General features: G+C 38.4%; 1 protein-coding gene across 5 annotated transcripts in view; it reads right to left on the bottom strand.

Moving 5' to 3' along the window:
• DMXL2 (Dmx like 2) overlaps positions 1-23,872 on the bottom strand; it is a 153,426-nt gene that overhangs the window by 24,041 nt on the left and 105,513 nt on the right. For 3 of the 5 annotated variants that reach the window (XM_075858007.1, XM_075858009.1, XM_075858006.1), the window contains exons 27-40: positions 15,893-16,023; positions 14,248-14,496; positions 13,435-13,616; positions 10,685-10,821; positions 7,534-7,619; positions 6,543-6,744; positions 5,223-5,340; positions 4,598-4,660; positions 3,969-4,055; positions 2,720-2,841; positions 2,503-2,641; positions 2,142-2,202; positions 1,924-2,051; positions 1,725-1,802 (exon numbers count right to left, since the gene is read on the bottom strand). In XM_075858007.1, coding sequence (XP_075714122.1) covers positions 1,725-1,802; positions 1,924-2,051; positions 2,142-2,202; positions 2,503-2,641; positions 2,720-2,841; positions 3,969-4,055; positions 4,598-4,660; positions 5,223-5,340; positions 6,543-6,744; positions 7,534-7,619; positions 10,685-10,821; positions 13,435-13,616; positions 14,248-14,496; positions 15,893-16,023 — 1,783 coding nt within the window. The remainder of the gene's footprint in view (positions 1-1,724; positions 1,803-1,923; positions 2,052-2,141; positions 2,203-2,502; positions 2,642-2,719; positions 2,842-3,968; positions 4,056-4,597; positions 4,661-5,222; positions 5,341-6,542; positions 6,745-7,533; positions 7,620-10,684; positions 10,822-13,434; positions 13,617-14,247; positions 14,497-15,892; positions 16,024-23,872) is intronic. The other 2 variants (XM_075858011.1, XM_075858010.1) reach the window with 1 other exon arrangement.

The following is a 23,872-nucleotide window of genomic DNA, read 5'->3' on the forward strand; positions in this document are numbered from 1 at the left end:
AAATAAATTCCACTGCAAATATCAGCATCATAGCGCCTATTAGATTAGTTAGGAGATAGGGAATTAATAAAACTAGTGACAGATCCTGTTTAAGAGACGGGCAAATTAAAGCAGATGTAGGATGCGAAAAACCCATCAGTGATGCTCAAGCCTCACAAACAATGGGTTGCTGCACGTGTAATACAGTAGTATGTTAAGAGGTGAAGCATAACGTAGGACAATTCACTTGTCAATATGATCACCCATGTTCTTAGTCCCCCCTTATTGGTAGGAAAGATGACACCAGAGTGTTGAAAAATAATCAACATGAATACACCACAGGGCTCTTTATTAGCTTTACCTCAACTTTCTGTGCATAAATCGACAGAATATTTTATAACGGAGGTTCAGAATTCTAGATGGAATTTCCCCATTGAGACAAGAGGGAGACAGAGTAGTTATTGAAGAGTAAGGGACGCAAGTTAATTAATGACTAGAATACTTAGTAACCAAGAGGTTTGAATAAAGAAATTAAAATAAATTCATATGAAGATAAAATTAGGAGTAATTAGGCTCTTTATTGTATAACAGGGATTATTATGCCACTATTTAATTCAAGATATTTTATTGTATATTTATGTAAATATAGGCTATATGATATACATGAGAAAATGGTTTTCTTGCATATAGTTTTCTTTTTCTAACAGTACACAAATTTTAGAAATACAGGATGATATGATGGCATTCCGGACAAATATGTTATCTATTATATTTTAAAGGGATTATCCCATGTATCATGTTCATACCAAATGTCCAGGAAAGCTGTTAAATGCAGTTTTAAAGTAATTTGCTGTGTTTTTAGAATGTATAAAAATACGGCTTTATCTTTTTTGCTTCTCTCTGTCCCCTTTGGTGCTGCTGCTAATCTGTGCTGCTGGGGGAATTAGTCCCTCTGGCAGCAGTCCCTTCTTCGCTTCTCAGCTATAATGCCATGCTACTAAAGAAGCTCGGCTTTTTTTAATAGAAAGCAGGGGAGAAAGCGATTTTTATTGGCTGCTCTGCAGTGAACAGAAGATCACAATGCAGAAAACTGTCTGTGGGGAGAGTGACTGAGCGTGCGTGTCCACCAGCATTCAGCTCATCAGGTGGACGTGCACATTTCTATACACTTTGAACATCAGGTGGCTTTAAAACTATTTAAAAAAAGATGCAACTCATTTTTGTGGTCTCTAGTGTCTTACGTTGTTTGATTAATAATGCTTAGATTACTTTATTTGGATTGGCCAATTTCCTAAAGATTTAGGTCCATTCCTTTTCTCCTTAGTAAGGAAAAATGTGAGGTCCTTCATATTAGCATGGGAATGTTTCACGTTGGTGTAACTGGTGATTCTGGCAATGCAGTGTGACTTTACATAACCATAGGTATGATCTTTTGGAGGTTTGAGCCACTAGTAATAGATGGTGCGGAATATTATTTACACAACCTTTGCACTAGGACCCAGGGAAGTTCTACCTAAAACTCTGAATAAATGAATGCAAAGACCTGAAAAATATATTTTACTAAGGGAATAGCATTTAAAGACAAAAAAAAAAAATAGTAAAAAAATAAAATTATATATATATATATATATATATATATATATATATATATATACACACACACACACACACACACATGTATATATATACACATACCAGATAATATATTGATACACTAGACTATTATTTTTTTGCAAAAAACTTACCAAGTATGGTTTTGGATTGGAGACAGTTTGATTAACTTGCCAAATGCTTAAGAATCCTTCTCCATCAGCAACACCACACTGCAAATTACAAAAGACATATTAAATTACACAAAACTGGGGTGTTTGTACATATGGATCTACTCATCTTTGGTCCCACCAATTCAACTGCATCAGTAACTTCATGAAAGGAAAGACAAACCTTGTTGCCTTGGGAATTAAAGTACAATCGTGTAACTCGGGCATTTCCAGCTTGGCGGAAACAATGAAGCTGCTGGGGCCTACTCCACTCAAACATGCGGACACTGCCATCTTGAGCTCCAGTGAGATCTAGCATAATTCAATAATAAAAAAAAATATTACAATTCTGTAAAAATGTTTATTTTTTGGACACACTAAATTTCCATTCTGATTACTTACAGTACTGGTGGACCGGGTGTGATGCCATTCTTTTAACATTATTTAGATTTCTTTTTATCAGCTTTCAGAAACGTGACAGAAGAGAAAGGTACAAGTAGGAGATCAATATACTTTAAAAGCTTATTAAATATACATTACATAATAGAAATGACTAATACAGGTAAATTACTTTATGCATCTACCAAGTTATGTATATAGTAGTCAACATATAGGTTAACAGTTTTGTAAAGCTAAAAAATAGTTGTTGCTTTTTTTACTTTAAACAGCTCTTGAACAAAGAAATAGAACAGCTGTATGCAAATAGATCAGTGAGTGACAGCACGAATATAAAATATTTCATAATAAAAATAACAGTGCATACAATGCCAGCTCCTGTGCTCGTCTGGCCACTCCCCAGCCAGGGCATGGATGAGGACGACTGCATTTGTCCCATGTTGAAAGAAGCCACACCTGACTGATGAATGGCTGTAGTAGACCCTCTGAAATCAAGGTCATCAGAACTATGGAGAAAACCGTGCAATAATCAGAATTCTTCTCAACTCTAATGCAGTGAATTAGTTATTGAGATAAAGGCTGACCTTTTAGATTCTCGGTCATATTCCTCTCCAATCCATATATAAGGCTGAGCAGCCAAAAGATTTGACACGTCCAGTTCTTGCACATCATGTGTAGAAGCCAGGACAATTTCATTACTGTTAGCCTGCAAAGAAAAAAATAATCTATATTTTGCCCTAGAATCCTCATTCTCTATTTAAAGAGGCTCTTTCGCCAGATTATAAGTGCTCTATCTCCTACATAATCTGATCGGCGCTGTAATGTAGAGAACAGCAGTGGTTTTTATTTTGAAAAACGATCATTTTTTAGCAAGTTATGAGCAATTTTAGATTGATGCAAATTTGTTTCTTAATGACCAACTGGGCGTGTTTTTACTTTTTACCAACTGGACGTTTAACTTAATAATGATAATAATGGAAACAGTGCTCATAGGGACCTGCAGCTCTTTAGGGATGGTCTTGTAGCCTCTACCGTTATCATGCTTGGCTATTACCTTATTTCTAACCTTTTTAGACAAGGCTCGATTTTCTTTACAAGTTTGACACTTGGAATACGAATAAAAGATTCTAGCTCGTTTCTTTTAACTTCTTTAGAGTTCCAATATAATTGGTCAGGCCATGATGAACCACATTTTAAACAAATACATGCATTTCAGCACGTTTAGGGATGAATTTTACTTTAAAAAAAAAAATAAAGCTACCAATAATTTAAGACATAAGTCAATAAATCAAATCTATCAGTGGGATGGTACAGTAATCCACCATTGACTGGGTGGGCAGAAGAAGTACTTTAGGCCCCCTCAGTTACCGAGCGCTCTAACACGGATACATTTCCCTAGTGTTTATTAAACCCTTACAGGCTTTTGTATTGCATTATTTTGGCCTATAATGATTAGCCGGGTGCTTCTTTCCACCTATACTACCGGAGTATTATTAAAATAATTGAATAATCTCAGTGCCCCACTGTTATTTTAATTATTGACTCTATCTATAAAAAGGTTAAATCGGCCCAAGATCTACTGTAAATGTCTGTGTGTTGTAATGTGAGAATAGATCAAATGAAAGAATAGTAATGCGAGTGTATTAAAAGATATTACATGGACAAGTCCCTAAACCAACTTCTTCAACTTTTTCTTTGAAGCGACTCAGTTTTACAATATTCTTCCAATAATTTTCTTGAACCATAAAAGATTGTAGTCATATTTACTTTAAAAATACAGGGTTCTTTAGTATATACGGTAATTTTTCACATTTAAAGTTTAAATGTCCTTACCTTATTAATGGCAAAAGCCATTATTATATCAGACTCCTTGTGAATTATTTTTGCTTTTCCACCTGGGTAACCAAGATCCGCTTCAACCTGCAAAGAAAAATGTGCATCACCTCTGCGACTCTAGGAACAAAATGTCTTACAGGCACATATAGAACAAGATTAAGTAAGTGCAGCTGAAGTTCACTTATTCCAGCATTTTAATGATATTACAGTTTTATTAACTTTTAACTTGTAAGCCCGACAGAAATATTCCCCAAACCACTTTGAAAGGAAGCACCAAAATAGTTGATATTAGTATGAAACATAGGAGGTTAAAAAGGAGGCCATAGAAGATCATTTGTAAGTCAGATGCGGTCAGCTTTTGCTGAGGGTAGGCACAATGCTGTTGTTCACTACGAGCACATACTTAATCTAGATTGCAAACGGAAGGCTATTTAAATGAATAAATAATACAAAATGAATTGTGCAAATATCAAAGTACATGTCAATTAAAGCACTGCATACCATCAGCAAAATAATGTGAACGGTTAAAGCAGCGAACCAGCAGAAGCCAAGGGAAAAAAAACGCTGGTACCAGTGAACATGAAAGTGAGTGCAAGAGGAGTAGGAGCCTTTGTAAGACATACTACCTTGTTTTTCTGAAGATCTGCAAGGGAGTCTACTCTGAAACGCTCCGCACTGTCTTCTACAGACTACATGACACCACACAGTCACAAACACGAAAACACATGCACAAAGAACACACACATAAAAAAAGAAAATGTATGAGACATTCCAGATCACTATTAAGAAACAATTAGCATGACAAATACTTGTATGTTGCTTTGTCATGCACAGTAAATGCAAGTCTACAGCAACCACACAATGATCGGACAACACATGAAACAACAAATCATAGTAATAATACAAAAATAAAAAAAGCAAAACAAAAAAAGAGGCACGAATGGTAAATAATCAGAGAAACGCCCGGGTGGAAATATCATACTTACACGGACATTTCCGTAATTCTATGTTCCGCTAGGAGTATTTACCATTTAAGTTATATGTGCTTCTGAAATCAACATAGTAAGGAATGCCAAACATTTTTGAAGATGATTTCTAGTGATATAGGCACTTTGAATGTCAATGCAATTGCTAAATTGAACAGTTTATATTATATAGCTATGTGATATATAAGCAGAAAAACGGAAGACCGCAAAACAATACCAAGGACACAAGCAATGCTACGCAAAAAAGCACGATGAGTAAGAATACCTCACTCTGTTTCCTTTTCTTGGTGAAGATGTATTTGATAAAAGATTCCTGGAGAAGTTCTTGCTTCACTAGATAATGCCAGAGGCGCTTCACAGGAAAGCCTGTATAATCTTTGGATCTGCAAGAAGTGTCGAATATTTTGATATTCTAAGCAATAAAATCCTGGACAGATTGAATTAATTTCAATACTGATCTATTTTGCTTTTAGGTCCAAAATTTTGTGCCAATTAATTAATCTATTGAATGTCATCTATAGAACATTTTTTAAATACATTTTCAATTACATGTCATAACAGTTTTAGAGCCCAATGGAGTGCAGAAAAAAAAATAGTGTAGTACCGTGTTAGCCAGAAACCATATGCAATGTTAAATACTTTTGTGTCAAAAAAGACAAAAGCATTGTTGGTATGATACCTTTATTGGCTAACCATAAAAGTTCAATATGCAAGCTTTCAGAGCACACAGGCTCCTTCGTCAGGCAAGTTTACAAATGAATGACTTAGAAAAAAGCACAACATTTAAGATGTTACGCAAAGACAATTAGTACATAAGGTGATACATCATTAAAGTGTTCCTCCAAAGTTTGGCCCAAAAAGAATAAAATACATAGCTTGATCCTACTTGGAAATACAATTAAATCGCTATATAAATGGTGTTTCTACCTTACTCCTGTCTGTAGTTCTCCCCCATGGGCCTTTTCCAGCCATAGATGTTCATTCACCTATAGCTGGCTGTGCAAATGGGCATTCCCTTCCGGGTCAAGACGTGAACTAAGGGAATTGTGCCCGGCACAGCTCCTTTAGTTCCCGTGCTGCCGAGCGCGTCTGCTCATGAACGCACTACTCGGCAGGGCATCCAATCAGGGTTCAGAAGCTCCTGCTTCTGTATCGGTCTCTCAGGAGCCAGCAGCGGCCGCTGATCTATACTAACACAAGCCTGCATCAGGAGCACGCACGCTTCCTGCGTCGCTCCTAAAATGCATCTGTTATCCCTAGAATCCTTATCCAGCTTCTGATAGAGCTGGATACGGATTCTCCCTGACAACGAGCGTGCATTGCTCAAGTAACAGCAGGCAAACCAGAAGGAGATAGGAGTGAAGATAGGACAACAGGATGAAAACCATAGGATATCAGTAATAACTTTACATTCTGAATAGGCTTATATTTTCAATTATGAAACAGCAATGAAAAGTTAAAAACCTTTACAGCAACACTTTAAGATAAGGTGGGCAGTAAAACTAAGGAAATGGGGGTGATGACTTAGGAGTTAAGAGCCCAATGGAAATATATATATTTTTTCTTATGAACTATAGTTCCGTACTTAAATGGTGTATTTTCAGGATCCAGCATTGCCTTGTGACGTAGAATGGCAGGTCCAGCCCCTACGGTTAGTTCACTGGGAATGGTGTTAATATAATGTGGTGGTGGGCCTTCAAACTGGTCCATTGTTTCATGGAGAATTTGCTCCCAGTTTTCTAGGTTTTTAAGAATTCCAATGCCAAGTGGAGAGGTTACAGGAAGATCTAGTATAAAAATAAAATAAAAATAAATCTGTTATTGTATTGCAGCAGCAGTAAAAAGACATGGGTGCAGATTTACTATTCAAAATATGCGAGAAATCTGGCAAACGTGATGTGCGCCACATTAATGGTTTTAGCCACTTTTTGTGCCGCGCTGGACAAGTGGGAAAGGGGAATGACTTAAATTGTGTTGCCGCGCGTTAAAATTGCACCAAAATTTTGGCGTAAAAAAAAAACATTGCGTGAACTAAGCCGAAGAGAAAATGGTCTAGCTAGATGTACCAAATTTATCATAGAGCGTGCACCAGTTTGATACATTTTTCACAGTCTAAATCTTAGACAGTATTAGTAGATCTGCGCCATATTTTTTCTTTCATTTAAAGGGGTTTTCCCATGAGAGACATTTATGACATATCCTGTGGATACTCCAATAAAAGTAGTAAGACAACAGCACACGTCTCCAGATCTTCAAAGTGGTTTTATTGTCAAAACATCCACGACAAACAGGCCTGGAGACGTGTGCTGTTGTCTTACTACTTTTCTTGGAATTTGCATTATGCCGGAGTGGGTTTGCCTGGCTTGACAGCGTGCACTGCACCAGACTCGGGACCTGTGCTGCTTCAAAACCTCCTACTTTTCTTTATATCCTGTGGCTACGTCATGAATGTCTCTCGTGGGAAAACCCCTTTAACAACCAAGTATAATACAATATAAAAAAAAAAAAAAAACAACTTTCTGCCTCTAGGTACACTATTTTCCGAGTAGCACTACATTTAAGGTATTTAAACCAACCTGTGAGTTCTAGTCCAGCAATCGGGAAGAAATTCTTAAGATTATGGACTGCAAGTTTCACCATTGCCAAACGGATAAGTGTCCAGCTGAAAATAGACCAACAGAGAATTATTGTAACTTGACACTACATTGCTTGATCAGTTCAGAAAACCTATACAAGGAAAAAACTAAAAGGAATTGCTTTAAGAGGACATCTTCTTAAATTGCACTGGTTAACTACACTACCGTTCAAAAGTTTAGGGTCACTTAGAAATTTCCTTATTTTTAAAAGAAAAGCACAGTTTTTTTCATTGAAGATAACATTAAATTAATCAGAAATACACTCTATACATTGTTAATGTGGTAAATGACTATTCTAGCTGCAAATGTCTGGTTTTTAATGCAATATCTACATAGGTGTATAGAGGCCCATTTCCAGCAACCATCACTCCAGTGTTCTAATGGTACATTGTGTTTTCTAACTGTGTTAATGGATGATTAGAAAACACTTGAAAACCCTTGTGCAATTATGTTAGCACCGCTGTAAACAGTTTTGCTGTTTAGAGGAGCTATAAAACTGACCTTCCTTTGAGCTAGTTGAGAATCTGGAGCATTACATTTGTGGGTTCGATTAAACTCTCCAACTGGTTAGATGTGAAACTCGACAGTTTACTCTTGTTCTTAGAAATGAAGGCTATTCCATGCGAGAAATTGCCAAGAAACTGAAGATTTCCTACAACGGTGTGTACTACTCCCTTCAGAGGACAGCACAAACAGGCTCCAACCAGAGTAGAAAGAGAAGTGGGAGGCCCCGCTGCACAACTGAGCAACAAGACAAGTACATTAGAGTCTAGTTTGAGAAAGAGACGCCTCACAGGTCCTCAACTGGCAGCTTCATTAAATAGTACCAGCAAAACGCCAGTGTCAACGTCTACAGTGAAGAGGTGACTCCGGGATGCTGGCCTTCAGGGCAGAGTGGCAAAGAAAAAGCAATATCTGAGACTGGCTAATAAAAGGAAAAGATTAATATGGGCAAAAGCACACAGACATTGGACAGAGGAAGATTGGAAAAAAGTGTTATGGACAGACGAATCGAAGTTTGAGGTCTTTGGATCACACAGAAGAACATTTGTGAGACGCAGAACAACTGAAAAGATGCTGGAAGAGTGCCTGACGCCATCTGTCAAGCATGGTGGAGGTAATGTGAAGGTCTGGGGTTGCTTTGGTGCTGGTAAAGTGGGAGATTTGTACAAGGTAAAAGGGATTTTGAATAAGGAAGGCTATCAATCCATTTTGCAACGCCATGCCATACCCTGTGGACAGCGCTTGATTGGAGCCAATTTCATCCTACAACAGGCCAATGACCCAAAGCACACCTCCAAATTATGCAAGAACTATTTAGGGAAGAAGCAGGCAGTTGGTATTCTATCTGTAATGGAGTGGCCAGCACAGTCACCAGATCTCAACCCCATAGAGCTGTTGTGGGAGCAGCTTGACCGTATGGTACGCAAGAAGTGCCCATCAAGCCAATCCAACTTGTGGGAGGGGCTTCTGGAAGCATGGGGTGAAATTTCTCCCGATAACCTCAGCAAATTAACAGATAGAATGCCAAAGGTCTGCAATGCTGTAATTGCTGCAAATGGAGCATTCTTTGATGAAAGCAAAGTTTGAAGGAGAAAATTATTATTTCAAATAAAAATCATTATTTCTAACCTTGTCAATGTCTTGACTATATTTTCTAGTCATTTTGCAACTCATTTGATAAATATAAGTGTGAGTTTTCATGGAAAACACAAAATTGTCTGGGTGACCCCAAACTTTTGAACGGTAGTGTAGTTCAAGAACAGACCAAGCATCTGATGTTTTATGTAACACGTCAAATGAATAACTATTACGCTGTCTGCATTAAAGGGGTTGTCCAGCTTGTAAATTGTATTTAATCAATGTATAATAAATGTTATGCAGCATTCTAATATACCATGGGAGAGATTAACTAAACTACAGTAATTGCGCCAGAATTATGGTTAAATTTACATTCAAAAACTGGCGTATATACCTTGCGCCAGATTGTGTTTTTCGTTTTTAGATTACATTTTTATTGGATTTTTAATTCAAAATAAAAAAACAGCAGGCCAGATATATCTCGACCATTCACCACATATAACGGAGTGTAGTCTGTGCGACATGAACATTATGAAGAAGTAGCGCATAACATATTCAAACTGTGCATATAATCAACAATAGAATTGTAAGGAGTATTCCTGCAAGAACAACTGGGTAATACAAAGGGTAAGAGATACAGAAAGGAAAAGGAAGGGGGAAATGTATTATGTATTTTAGACACTTTTGTGTCTCATTAGACAGTTATAAAAAAAGTTTTAAAAAAATGTAGAAAAGGGAAGTGGCTTAGCAATAAGGGGCGTGGCTTAAAATGAGCCAAAGTGCACCAAAACCTTCCTGCAAAATATTTTAATATAAATACTTTAAAGTAAGCCAACAAAGCGGTGGTGTAAGGAAGAAAAAAAAAAGTCTAACGTGTCTAGCAAGATGGGCCAAATTTATCACACATCACGAACCACTGATAAATTTGGCACATCTTCTGACTGCCTGGTCTAGTTTTAAGCGTTCTAATTTTAGAATAGTAATAAATCTATTCGACTGTTTCAAATAGTTACCATTTTCAAGATCTCGGTTTGCCTAGACTATAAGTATTAAAGCAAACTTATATACATGAAACCGCTTAGGACTGTGTTTTAAACCTCTGGATGTAAGCAAGAATGTTCCTGTTCATGACAGCAAGCAGAGATTTTGAAAATGTTGAGGAATTGAAACACAAAGTATATTAGAAAGCCGAATAAATTGTTTTTTTAAAAATAATGATAAAGCTTTAGTTATTTAAAACCGGTTGTAGATATAAAGAATACTGCAAGAAGTAAGCTACTACAGTACAAAATATGGAAAGCAAAATATTTTCAAAGCTACTCAACATTTTACTTATATTTAAATTGGTGTTCAAAAGGACTGTCAATATTCTTGTATACATTATACAATGGATTAGTAAGGTTTTAAATATGATCACCTAATGTCTATGTATTAATCCTTTCATCCATCTATTATATCTACAGCATCTATTCTATACCTCCAATTTATGCCCGGTAACAATTTTCTTTACCTGTAAGAACTAGAATTAGTATGTTCTTGTATTTGAGTATCAGAAAGGAATGCATCCTCATCATCCTCCTCATCATCACTTGGAATACTTTCATCGGAGTCATAAATTACGCCACTATCCGATAGAGGAAGAAAGGGCTGCAATACAATGTAAACAAACAATTCAGAAAATGCCACAGCTAGAACCAAAAAACAAAACAACTCTATAGGAATGCTTTGCAAGATCATAATGTTGTTCATCACCAAGGAACTAAATATTACAATTGTAATAATTTCTTGAATATTTGAGGATCGTGGAAGCAATTTCACGTAAAGCAGAAAGAAAAGGGGAAAGAGCGGAGACTTCCTGTAGTCTTCATTCTTTCACGTAAATGTGAAAGTAACAGCCTAAAATCCAAATAAAGCCAAGCTTACACACGGTCATTACAGCGAGGTTGGTATGTTTGCAAATGCAAATCACAATGTAACTGCTGTATGATAATCAGGAAGCCTAAATCCTCTGCGCTCCTTTAAAACCTAAGAATGTAGTGGACTCATGAGTCTCATGCCGGTCTTACAATTATTAATACTAGTCTATTCTGAGGACTAAGAGGCGAGATCAGAGACTGAAAATCAGGAACAATACATGATGTACAATGTCAAGTTCAAGAGGTTACAACAGAGGTATAAGGTCAGATGCAAGCGGAGGTTGAGGTCACAGGCAAAATTACACAATCAGCTACTGAAGATCATGATCACCAAAGATCAATCAGAAAGGACAGTAAAACACATTAGAAACATATGAATCTGCTTATATAAAATAGAGAAAACCACAAAAGTGGGTATTATTGTAGAAGAACAAGAGCACACACTGTGGATGATGCAGGCTGGGAGCCTGAAGACTTGTAGTTGGTGCTCTTTGAGGAGATACAGCTAGTAGGAAGACTTCAGGTGGTCAATGCTCCCGGGGAAAGAGTATGCAAAATAGATCTCCAAAAGAAAGAAAACCGGCTCTCTAGTGCAACGTTGCTAGCTTTAGGTAGCATTAGAGAGCCAGTTTTGTTCTTCTGGAGGACAGCTAAGATATATATTTATATATACTGTATATATAAAAATTGTTTTCTTTTAGCTTTTATTGGAAACACTTTGTTTTATTGATAAAAACAATATAGGATTAAATACAACACGTTAAAGGTGTAAATTTTACACTTTTCATCAAAGTAAACCTAGAAATCTGCTTCAGACAATTGAAAACAGTGATGTAAGAACACTTTTAAAACTTCAATATTGTGTCTGATGGATAAACACTAAGGCAAAGGGAACAAAGAAGATTCATAACCTTCAAATATTTTGTCTGCGGAAAAGAGTAGAGCACAATGCAGCTCCGTCATTAAAAATCATTAGCTGTCATCTCTTCAATAACCTAACTGAAAAATGTCTACAGTAACTATGCACGAGTAACATAACCGCTTGAGCCCTTGTAAACCCAGACAATTGACTTTATGTATATTCACAGTATGGTTTTCCCGCAGATTGGCCTAAGCATGCATGATTATTTTAATAGGGAAAGGGTCAGCAGTCACACAGGGCAACATGATGAAATTCAGTCGGGCTGCTCACATACACATTCGATTATTGGCCGATCTGACCTGCAACATTTATCAAAGGTGTATGGCCAGCTTAATTGGCTGAAAATTCTGAGTATAAGATTTTATATTTCAGTGATCTGATGAACACTATATGTAGGAAGTGTGTTAATCTTCAGAAGGCCTAATTTAAAGAGATCTTTCCTATTGATAGTTGTCTTTTAACTCTTTTCTAACATACTAGGGCGTACACTTGCCATTCTTACAAAGATTAGTATTACTTAACCACACAAATTCTGTTTGTCACAATTCTGCTGTTGTATAGTAAAGAAAAGTGTAAAACAAACAGATTCAAATACCTCAGATCTTGCTGACAAGTCTGACCCCCTATTTGCAGATCCCTTTTAAGAGGCCACAATCGACTGTAGATGCATGAGATGTAGTGCGGCTAGAAATTGGGTTTAAAGGGGGTTTTACATAGGACGATTATCGGGCAGACGAGCGTTCATATAACGCTCGTTGCCGATAATTGCCCTGTGTAAAAAGTGTAGCAATTAGCAGATGAACGAGCAAACTCGATCATCTGCTGAACGTATCGTTTAAAAAAAGTTAAAGATTAAACGTTGTCGGCAGCAAATCTCCCTGTGTACACAGGGAGACGCGCTTCCGACAGGTCAATAACCGATGGGGACGAGCAAATCGGAGTAACGACCGCTTGTCCCCATCCATAGCTCTGTAGGACAGGAGCAAAGGATCGCCGATCAACGATGTCTCGTTGATTGACGCTCGCCGCACCGGCCGAGTGTAAAAGGGCCTTGACCTGCATATTTTTGGTCTCTCAATCCCTCTGATTTCAGTTACTGTATGGTTATTCCTTGCATGCTTACCGAGTGGGCATGCTCTTCCTGGTGTGATATGTGATATAGTGCACAGCACCCGTACTTCAATTTACTGTATTATCGCAGACGGATTTTTGGGGAACTTAGGTGGTTTCTGTATGCAGGCAGGAAATTAAGACTTTCCCTAAGTCAGTTTTGTTACAAAATTTCAAATATTCACATGTACTACTGTTATATGCAAAAAAATAAAAAATTGCTTTTGACTATAAATTCTACTTTTTTTATGGCAACTTAGAAGCGCTATGTGAACAACTAAACAGCAAAAACTAGATAAACAATGATCATACCTTGGCCACAAAATAGTCCCACATGCTTAGTTCTGGGGGGATAAATTTCTCTTTGTAGGTTGGTCTTTCAGCAGGGACCGGTGGAGGTATAGCGACATCCTTCACCGGTCTTCCAGGCACCAGCATTCTCATATTGAAGCGACGGCGATGCTTGTCTATTTCTTCAGACAGTGCAGGGATTGCTGGAAGAAAAGAGCCTATTCAACCACTTTAGATGCAGTATATAAACCTTCCCTTTTTGCCTTACCACAGAGCATGCAGAATTAGGCAACCAATTGAACACTTGCAATACTGAAGTAGAATAAAGATTTTAGTGGTGAAATTTTCACGCCGTGACATTTAGTCTAATTTTTTTTTACATGCAGTATTTACAAGGTGCTTTCACATGGCAGTGGTTGAAGGAAAGGAATTCCAGACACAGCAATAATCACACCGGTTTCTCACCACACACTTGAGACTCCTGCCCTTTATCAATAACAGAAGTATTGTTTTTAGTGATAAGTAAAGCACTTTCTGTTGTAGGTTGCTCCTCGTTTGGCAACAGCAGAGCACATTGCGGTTTTTGCTCATCAAAGCTCTTGGTTCTACCTGGGTGAGATACACCAGTTTTGGACATATCAACAAATGTACTAGTTATAAATATTCCATGTCTGATAAGAGCCATAACATTTGATCTGAAGCAAGATTCAGATACACATAGGAAGGTCAGTCGGCATAAATGGCTTAAAAGGTAGCAAAAACAAAATTAAATTAAAAGAATGTTTGTACTACAAAGGAATAAAAATCAACATATTTGGAAAATATAAAGTGTACCTGGAATACTCTCTGGCGGTTTTCTTGGCTTCACTACAAGCTTAACTCCACCCCCAAAAACCGCTGCCCACATCCGGTTGTTCAGAGGATGAGCAGAAAGACGAAAGAGTTCAGTGCTAGAGTCAGTAGCGAGGGCGTGAATCAGCAAGCTCACGTAGACAGCTACAACTGCTTCACATAGAAGCACATTGAGTTTGGGCTGGTCCTCATCTTGGGCCGTATTTAGTAGGTTTATTAGAGAGCTAACACCTAAAAAATTCAAGTGAACAAAAAAAAAAAAAAAGAAAATATAATTGTAAACAGATAAACAGCATTAAAGGCTATGTAAAGCTTTGCGGTCATGTTTTTTAAATGTATGTATTTTTGCATGAAATACAGTTTTCTAACACATCTTTATTAAAAACGTTCCTTTGTTTTTGAGATGCAGCGTCTATGCATCCATTTAGATTTGATCATTAGTAGGGTGATCCTGTGTGTCAGATGCACACAGGAGCTGCTCTGAGCATAGTCGTCAGTCAGCAGGACTGATGGGTTTGCGTTGAAGCGCCAATATGCAGCTTCTATGAATAGTGGTTGCATAGAAGGTGCATCTCTCAAATAAGATGCTGCTTAGTAAAAGGTCGAGGTTAAAGAGGCTCTGTCACCAGATTCTCAAATCCCGATCTCCTATTGCATGTGATCGGCGCTGCAATGTAGATAACAGTAACGGTTTTATGTTTTTTTTAAAACGTTCTTTTTTGGCCAAGTTATGAGCTATTTTATATATATATATATATATATATATATATATATATATATATATATATATGCAAATGAGATTTTAAATGGACAACTGGGCGTGTTTTTTTTCTAAAGATTCAGAAGTATCAGGATTCTGAATACACATGACGTCCAGGCTGGAGGTCATGTGTATTCATTATCAGGACACTTGTGTATGTGGCTGCACATCGTTCTAGTAAGAACGTGATGCTGCTGTGTAAATGAATGGAGAGGAGTGCATGATGCTGATTGGTCACTGATTCGTCAGAATCATACACTTCTATTCACAACGCCCAGTTAGTAAAACAAGTAAAACACGCCCAGTTAAAAACAAAATACACACCCAGTTGGACATACGAAAAAAAACACGCCCAGTTGTCCATTTCAAAGCTCATTTGCATATATATATATATATATATATAAAATAGCTCATAACTTGGCCAAAAATGAACGTTTTTTTAAAAAAAACAAAAAAAAAACGTTACTGTTATCTAGATTGCAGCGCCGATCACATGCAATAGGAGATAGGGATTTGAGAATCTGGTGACAGAGCCTCTTTAACATTCCATGTCCTCTATTGCAGACAAAGCAGTGGGCAGCTGTCCTGCTGCAGCCAGTTGTCTTACAGGCAGACATTGGATTGGGAGGGGGAGAAAGGAAAAAGCTGATCTCCTGTAACACATATACTGGTGAAGAATTCTTTATAAACATTTTACATTGCAATATGACAAAATACGATCAAGGGGGAGCTAGATGTTAAAGGGAGGAAGTGGTGGGATTTTTTAAGCTTTTAAGCTTTATTTTTAAATTTTGAAGTCCACTTGTCCAGTCATTTGCTGGAAGTAATACTTCTCATAGTTAGAATGCCACCAGCCAATGCTCTTACCTGGCCATATGGCAGGTGGTGAATTTGGAGTAGCGTGTTCTTCAATACTTTCTGTTCGAAGCCTCCTACGCTCACTTAGGAGGAGGCCTTGGTAAACCATTCCTGTGAACTGATTTGCATCTGTTTGACTGCTGCATAAAAACAAATGAGAAAAAACAAGACCGATAATTACTCAGAAGCTGCCCCCTTCTTATGTAAGTGCAGAGGCTTCAATGCTATTCAGACAGTTTTTTGGTGGGACAGAGAATTTAATATATTGACTAGGAAGTTTGACAATAACTTTCTTATTTATATGTCAACAGATGAGCCAGACACGTATGGTAACTGGTTGACCAGGGGAATTTACTCATAGGTTCCAACATAGTTGAATATGCTATCAACTTCTAACAATGAAATAGGTAGATTAATAAACCATTCACTTGGTTGTATTTTGGTCCACGTTTCATCTTTATGGAGATTGTGTAAAAATGGAAACCGGTTCCATTAGCAGAAAGTAGGTAAAAAAAATATTAGATATGCTACGGTCTACATAGACCAGAACAGAACATAAATAGCTTTTTTAGTATATAAAGTACGGTGAAAAAGGTCTTCTGTTTTTGTATATTTGTTACACTTGAAAGTTTGATCAAACCAATTTTAACCCCATAAGGACGCAGCCACTTTTGGACCAAATGACACAGCCTCATTTTTTTATATCCGACGTGTGTTACTATATGTGGTAATAATTTGGGATTGCTTTTACCTATCCAAGCGATTCTGAGATTGTTTTCTCGTGACATATTGTACTTTATGTCAGTGAAAAAAATTGGTCGATATATTCAATATTTTTGTGTTAAAAACACCAAAATTTAGAGAAAATGTGCAAAAAATTAGCATTTTCTAAATTCAAATGTATCTGCTTGTAAGACAGATAGTTATACCACACAAAATAGCTACTAGCTAACATTTCCCATATGTCTACTTTAGATTGGCATTGCTTTTTGAACATCCTTTTATTTCTAGGACGTTACAAGTTTCTTAAGTTTAGCAGCAATTTCTCACATTTTCAAGAAAATTTTCAAAATTGGGCAACAGTTCAGATCTGAAGTGGCTTTGAGGACCTTATATATTAGGAATCCCTAGAAATCACCCCATTTTAAAAACAGCATTTAGAAAGTTTCTTAACCCTTTATGCGTTTCACAGGAATTAAAGCAAAGTGGAAGGGAAATTTGCAAATTTAATTTTTTTTTCCAGAAATTTCATTTTAATCAATTTTTCCAGTAATACTGAAGGTTTTTTTTTTTACCAGAGAAACACAACTGAATATTTATATCCCTAATTCAGTAGTTTTTAGAAATATCCCACATGTGGCCCTAGTGTGCTAATGGACTGAAACAAAACCCCTAGAAGCAAAGGAGCACCTAGTGGATTTTAGGGCCTTCCTTATCTTAAATTATATTTCAGGCACCATGTCGGGTTAGAAGAGGTCTTGTGGTGCAAAAACAAAGGAAACACCCCAAAAAAGACCCCATTTTGGAAACTACACCCCTTCAGGAATTAATTTAGGGGTGTAGTGAGCAATTTGACCACACAGGTATTTCATAGATTTCATTAGAATTGGGAAGTGAAACTGAAAAATTACATTATTTCCCAATAAGATGTGGCTTTACCTCAGAATTTTTTATTTTGTCAACAAACAAATGAGGAAAAGCACCCAAACGTTTGTAAAGCAAGTTCTCCAGAGTACGGAAATACCCAACATGTGGTCATAAACTGCTGTTTGGGAAGCAGCAGGACTCAGAAGGGAAGGCAATCCATTTGGCTTTTGGAGTACAGATTTTAATGGATTGATTTCTCGGCACCATGTCGCATTTGTAAAGCTCCTAAGGTACCAGTACAGTGGAAACCCCCCAAAAGTGACTCCATTTTGGAAACTACACCACTAGAGGAATTCATTTAGGGGTGTAGTGAGCATTTTGACCCCACAGGGGTTTCATAGATTTCATTAGCATTGGGCAGTGAAAATTAAATTATTATTTTTTTCCACTAATACGTAGCTTTAGGTCAAAATGTTTCATTTTCTCATCAAATAAAGGAGAAAAAGCACCCCAACATTTGTAAAGCAACTTCTCCAGAGTACAGAAATACACCATATGTGGTAATAAACTACTGTATGAATACACATCAGGGCTCAGAAGGGAAGGAGCGCTATTTGGCTTTCGGAGAGAAAATTCTCCCGAGTACGGAAATACCTCATATGTGGTCATAAACGGCTGTTTGGATAAACGGCAGGATACAAGGGAAGGAGCATCATTTGGCAGTTGGAGGGCAGATTTTGCAGGATTGATTCCTGGGCTCCATGTTGCATTTACAAAGCCCCTGAGGTACCAGTACAGTAAGAAACCCTGAAATGTGACTCCACTTGGTAAACCACACCACTTGAGGAATTAATCTAGGGGTGTAGTGAGCATTTTGACCACGCAGGTTTTTGCTGAATTTATTGGAATTGGGATGTGAAAAGAAAAAATAATGAAAAATTATTTTTTTTGCGAAAAGATGTAGTTCCAGCCCAAAATTTTGCATTTTCACAAGGACTATAGGAGAAAAGCACTAACGTTCGTAAAGCAGTCTCTCCAGAGTAAGCCATACCCCACACGTGGTCATAAACTGCTATTTGGATACACAGCAAGGCTCTAAAGGGAAGGAGCGCCATTTAGTATTTGGAGTGGAGATTTTACAAGATTTGTTTTTGACACCATGTTGCATTGAGCTATAGTACCAGTACAGTGCAACCCCCAAAAAATTACCCCATTTTGGAAACTAGATCCCTCAAAGAATTTATTTAGGGGTGTAGTGAGCCTTTTGTCCCCACAAGTGTTTTGCAAAAATGAGTACACAATAGATGTTGCAGATTGAAAATTGCCGTTTTCTACAGATATGTCATTTCAGTGCCCAATGCGTTGTGCCCAGCTTGTACCAGCGTAGACACACACCACATAAATTGTTAAGCGGGTTCTCCAGAATACAGTAATACCCCATATGTGGTCATAAATTGCCGTTTGGGCCCACTGCCAGGCTCAGTTTGACCACCATTTGGCTTTTGAAGCGCAGATTTTGCTTGGTGTTTTACTGGTATTTCAGCTTATAATGTGGGGGCACATGTAAGCTGGGTGGAGTACATCAGGGTATATGTAAACTGGGCAAAGTGCACCAGGGCATAATAGGATGATGTAATAATGGGGTGAATGAATAATCCATGGATTGGTGTGGTACGCTTTGAACCAATTCTTTATGCACAGGCCGGGTTTTTGGGTATTATACAAAATATCTGCGCTCCAGTATTGCCTAAGGCCGCATGCACACGAATGTATTTTTTTTCCTCCCTTAAATAATGGCGTAAATACGGGTCCTTTGTCACACGTATTCCACCAGTATTTATGGACCCGTTTTCTCTGCACTAATCGGCAGCCCCTTCTCTTTATCAGTGCTGGAAAGAGAGAAGGGGCAGCCCTTTCAGGCAGAGTTTCCTCAGCGATTGTAAGTAAAATAAGTTCATACGTACCGTTGTCTTGGTGGCGCATCCCTCTTTTGACATCCAGTCTGACCTCCCTGGATGACGCGGCAGTCCATGTGACCGCTGCAGCTTGTGATCGGCCTGTGATTGGCTGCAGCGGTCACATGGGATGAAACGTCATCCCGGGGGGCCGGACTGGAGGAAGAAGCAGGTAAGTTAACTTTTAATACTATTAACTCCAGCGGTAGTCACTGTCCCGGGTGCTGAAAGAGTTACTGCCAATCAGTTAACTCTTTCAGCACCCTGGACAGTAACTATCCCCTGACGTCGCCTCGCAGCGCTCCCGTAATTACGGGTGCACACACACGTAGCCACCCGTAATTACGGGAGCCCCATAGACTTCTATGGGCCTGCCCGTGCCGTTATCACGGCCTGAAATAGGACATGTTCCATATTTTTCAACTGCATTTTTCACCTTCCCGTAAGCATACAGAAAGGTACCCGTGGCCAATAGAAGTCTATGGGCCCGTAATTTTTAACGGTGTTCACCGTGCAGTAAAAATAATGTGATATTTTTATAGATCAGGCCGTTCCGAACGTGGCGATACCTATTATGTTTCGTTTTTTTCCCTAATAATAAAGTTGATCAGGGAAACAGGGCGATTGTTGTTTTTATTAGTTAAAATTTTTATTTATTTTTCTTTAACTTTTTTTTTACGTTTTTCACTTTTTTTTTTTACACTAACCTGAGGACTTGAAGATCTGGTCTTCTGATCCCTGGTACTATGCACTGCACTACTTATGTAGTGCAGTATATTGTAACTGTCATTCTTGATCTGACAGTTAGCCTATTACGTCATGCCTCGGGCAGGACCTAATAGGCTTCCGTACCTGGGCAACCAGGAAGCCTAGAAACGGCTTCCTGGTTGCCATAGCAACCATCGCCACCTGCCATCTCTCGCGGGAGGGTCCGGGGGGGGGGGGTACAGAGGGAGCTCCCTCCCTCTGTCAACCACTTCAATTCGGCGGTTGCCATGGACAGCCGCATTGAAGGGGTTAAATAGCTGCGATTGGCGGTGAATGCCGTCGTCACCGTTGCAGCGGGATCTCAGCTGTGTATTACAGCGGACAGCAGCTGAAGATGAAGCGCGCACAGCTCCTGTGCTGGCTTTATCTACAGGGCGTTAATATTGGACAAAAATAACCAAAGTAAACACAAAATGCTCTTTTTAACCCCTTAATGACCAGCCTATTTTAGACCTTAATGACCAAGCTATTTTTTATGTTTTTCCATCGTCGCATTCATAGTTACATAGTTACATAGTTAGTACGGCTGAAAAAAGACACATGTCCATCAAGTTCAACCAAGGGAAGGGAAAAGGGAAGGAAAAATTTCTACACATAGGAGCTAATATTTTTTTGTTCTAGGAAATTATCTAACCCTTTTTTAAAGCCATCTACTGTCCCTGCTGTGACGGCTCCTGTGGTGACTATTCCATAAATTCACCGTTCTTACTGTAAAGAAGCCTTGTCGCCTCTGCAGCTTGAACCTTTTTTTCTCCAGACGGAGGGAGTGCCCCCTTGTTTTTTGAGGGGGTTTTACAAGGAACAGGATTTCACCATATTTTTTGTATGTGCCATTAATATATTTATATAAGTTAATCATGTCCCCCCTTAGTCGTCTTTTTTCAAGGCTAAATAGGTTTAATTCTTTCAATCTTTCCTCATAACTTAAATTCTCCATGCCCCTTATTAGCTTTGTTGCTCTTCTTTGTATTTTTTCCAACTCCAGGGCATCCTTTCTATGAACTGGAGCCCAGAACTGGACTGCATATTCTAGATGCTTTGTAAAGTGGTAATATTACATCCCTGTCACGCGAGTCCATACCTCTTTTAATACACGACAATATCCTGCTGGCCTTTGAAGAAGCTGATTAACACTGCATGCTGTTATTGAGTTTATGATTTACAAGTACACCCAGATCCTTCTCAACAAGGGACTCCCCCCATTATAGCTCCCTCTAGGACATATGATGCATGCAGGTTGTTGGTACCCAGATGCATAACTTTACATTTATCTACATTAAACTTCATCTGCCAAGTGGACGCCCAAACACTTAGTTTGTTTAAATCTGCCTGTAATTCACAAACATCTTCCATAGTCTGAACTATATTACATAGCTTGGTGTCATCTGCAAAAATAGAAATCGTGCTATTAATCCCATCCTCTATATCATTAATAAATAAGTTGAATAATAGTGGTCCCAGCACTGAACCCTGGGGTACACCACTTATTACCGGGGACCATTCAGAGAAGGAATCATTGACCACAACCCTCTGGATACGGTCCTTGAGCCAATTCTCAATCCAATTACAAACTATATTTTCTAAACCTATAGTCCTTAATTTACCCATTAGGCGTCTATGGGGGACAGTGTCAAATGCCTTTGCAAAGTCCAAAAACACTAAATCCACAGCGGCCCCTCTGTCTAGGCTTCTGCTCACCTCTTCATAAAAACAGATTAGGTTGGTTTGACAACTTCTGTCCTTAGTAAAACCGTGCTGGCTGTCACTTATAATGCTATTTATTGTCACATAATCCTGTATATAGTCCCTTAATAGCCCCTCAAACATTTTCCCCACGATGGATGTTAAGCTTACTGGTCTATAATTACCCGGGGAAGACCTAGAGCCCTTTTTGAAAATAGGCACCACATTTGCCCTGCGCCAGTCCCTTGGCACTATACCAGTCACTAGAGATTCTCTGAATATTATGAAAAGGGGGACAGAAATAACTGAACTAAGCTCTTTAAGAATTCTAGGGTGTAACCCATCTGGTCCCGGGGCCTTGTGCACATTTATTTTATTTAATTTAGCTTGGACCATCTCTACATTCATCCAATTCAGTATATCAACTGATATATTAACAGCACTGGCACCGGCTACATCAGCTGCTCCTTCTTCAGTTGTATATACAGAGCTAAAGAACCCATTTAGTAACTCTGCCTTCTCTTGATCCCCTGTGATCAACTCCCCATTACCATTATCTAGGGGTCCTACATGTTCAGACCTGGGCTTTTTTGCATTTATATGCTTGAAGAATTTTTAGGGATTTGTTTTACTATTCCTGGCCACCTGCCTTTCATTTTGTATTTTTGCTAATTTTATTACATTTTTACAGATTTTATTAAGCTCTTTATATTTTACAAAGGCTACAGCTGTACCATCAGATTTGTATTTTTTAAATGCCCTTTTTTTGTCATGTATTGCCCCTTTCACAGAAGGTGTAAGCCATGTGGGGTTTAATTTGAGTCGTTTATACTTGTTACCTGTAGGAATAAATTTTGCACTATAATAACTCAAAGTAGATTTGAAAATCTCCCATTTATCATTTGTTCCATTATTTGACATTAGTTCTTCCCAGTCTATATCCTGAATTGCCGCCCTCATCCTGGGGAAATTGGCTTTCTTAAAATTAAATGTTTTTGCCCTCCCAGCCTGCGTTTGTTTTTTACAGTATAGGTAAAATGTAACTATATTATGATCACTGTTACCGAGGTTTTCACGAACATTGACATTCCCAACAAGATCTGCATTATTAGAAATGACCAGATCCAACAGAGCTTCACCTCTAGTCGGGTCTTCCACAAACTGGCCCATAAAATTTTCCTGCAACAGGTTGAGGAAATGTCTCCCCTTTGCAGTTGAAGCCGAACCATGACACCAATTAATATCCCGGAAATTAAAATCTCCCATTATCACTACAGTACCCGCCTGTGCAGCCCGCTCCATCTGTTTATATAGCTGAACTTCCATCTCCTCAGTTATATTGGGGGGTCTATAGATTACACCAAAAGTAATTTTTTCAGTGTTTACCTCCCTTTCTAGTTCCACCCACAAGGTTTCAACCTCCTCACAGTATTCACCCACTATTGTCTCTTTCACACTCGCCTTCATATCATTTCTCACATACAGACATACACCACCACCTTTCCTATTTGTCCTGTCTTTCCGAAAAAGTGTAAAACCCTGTAGATTTACAGCCCAGCCATGTGAAGAGTCCAGCCATGTTTCAGCAACACCAACTATATCTATATTTTCTTCCAGTATCAAGGCCTCCAGCTCCCCCATTTTGCTTGCTAGACTTCTGGCATTTGTGAACATACACTTTAACTTGCCTGTCAGTTTTTCACTTTTATTATCAGAAATGTGATTTGACATTAATCGGGCCTTTTTATTTACACTGATGTTTTGTAACGAAAGGATCTCCTTATCTTGTTGTCTAGTCCTCTCCCCACATTCTGTTTCTCCCCCCAACAATATAGTCTGACCCCTCTCTAACCTGGCTACCCCTTTTTTTTCTACATTGACCTCCCTCCTCAGCCCTAGTTTAAATACTCCGCCACCCCAGCTAGAATTCTCTCCCCCAGCACAGCGGACCCCCTTCCATTTAGGTGCAAATCATCTGCAGAATACAGTTTGTACC

Source organism: Rhinoderma darwinii, chromosome 3, assembly GCF_050947455.1.
Source record: "Rhinoderma darwinii isolate aRhiDar2 chromosome 3, aRhiDar2.hap1, whole genome shotgun sequence".
In the NCBI taxonomy this organism is placed as follows: Eukaryota; Metazoa; Chordata; class Amphibia; order Anura; family Rhinodermatidae; genus Rhinoderma; species Rhinoderma darwinii.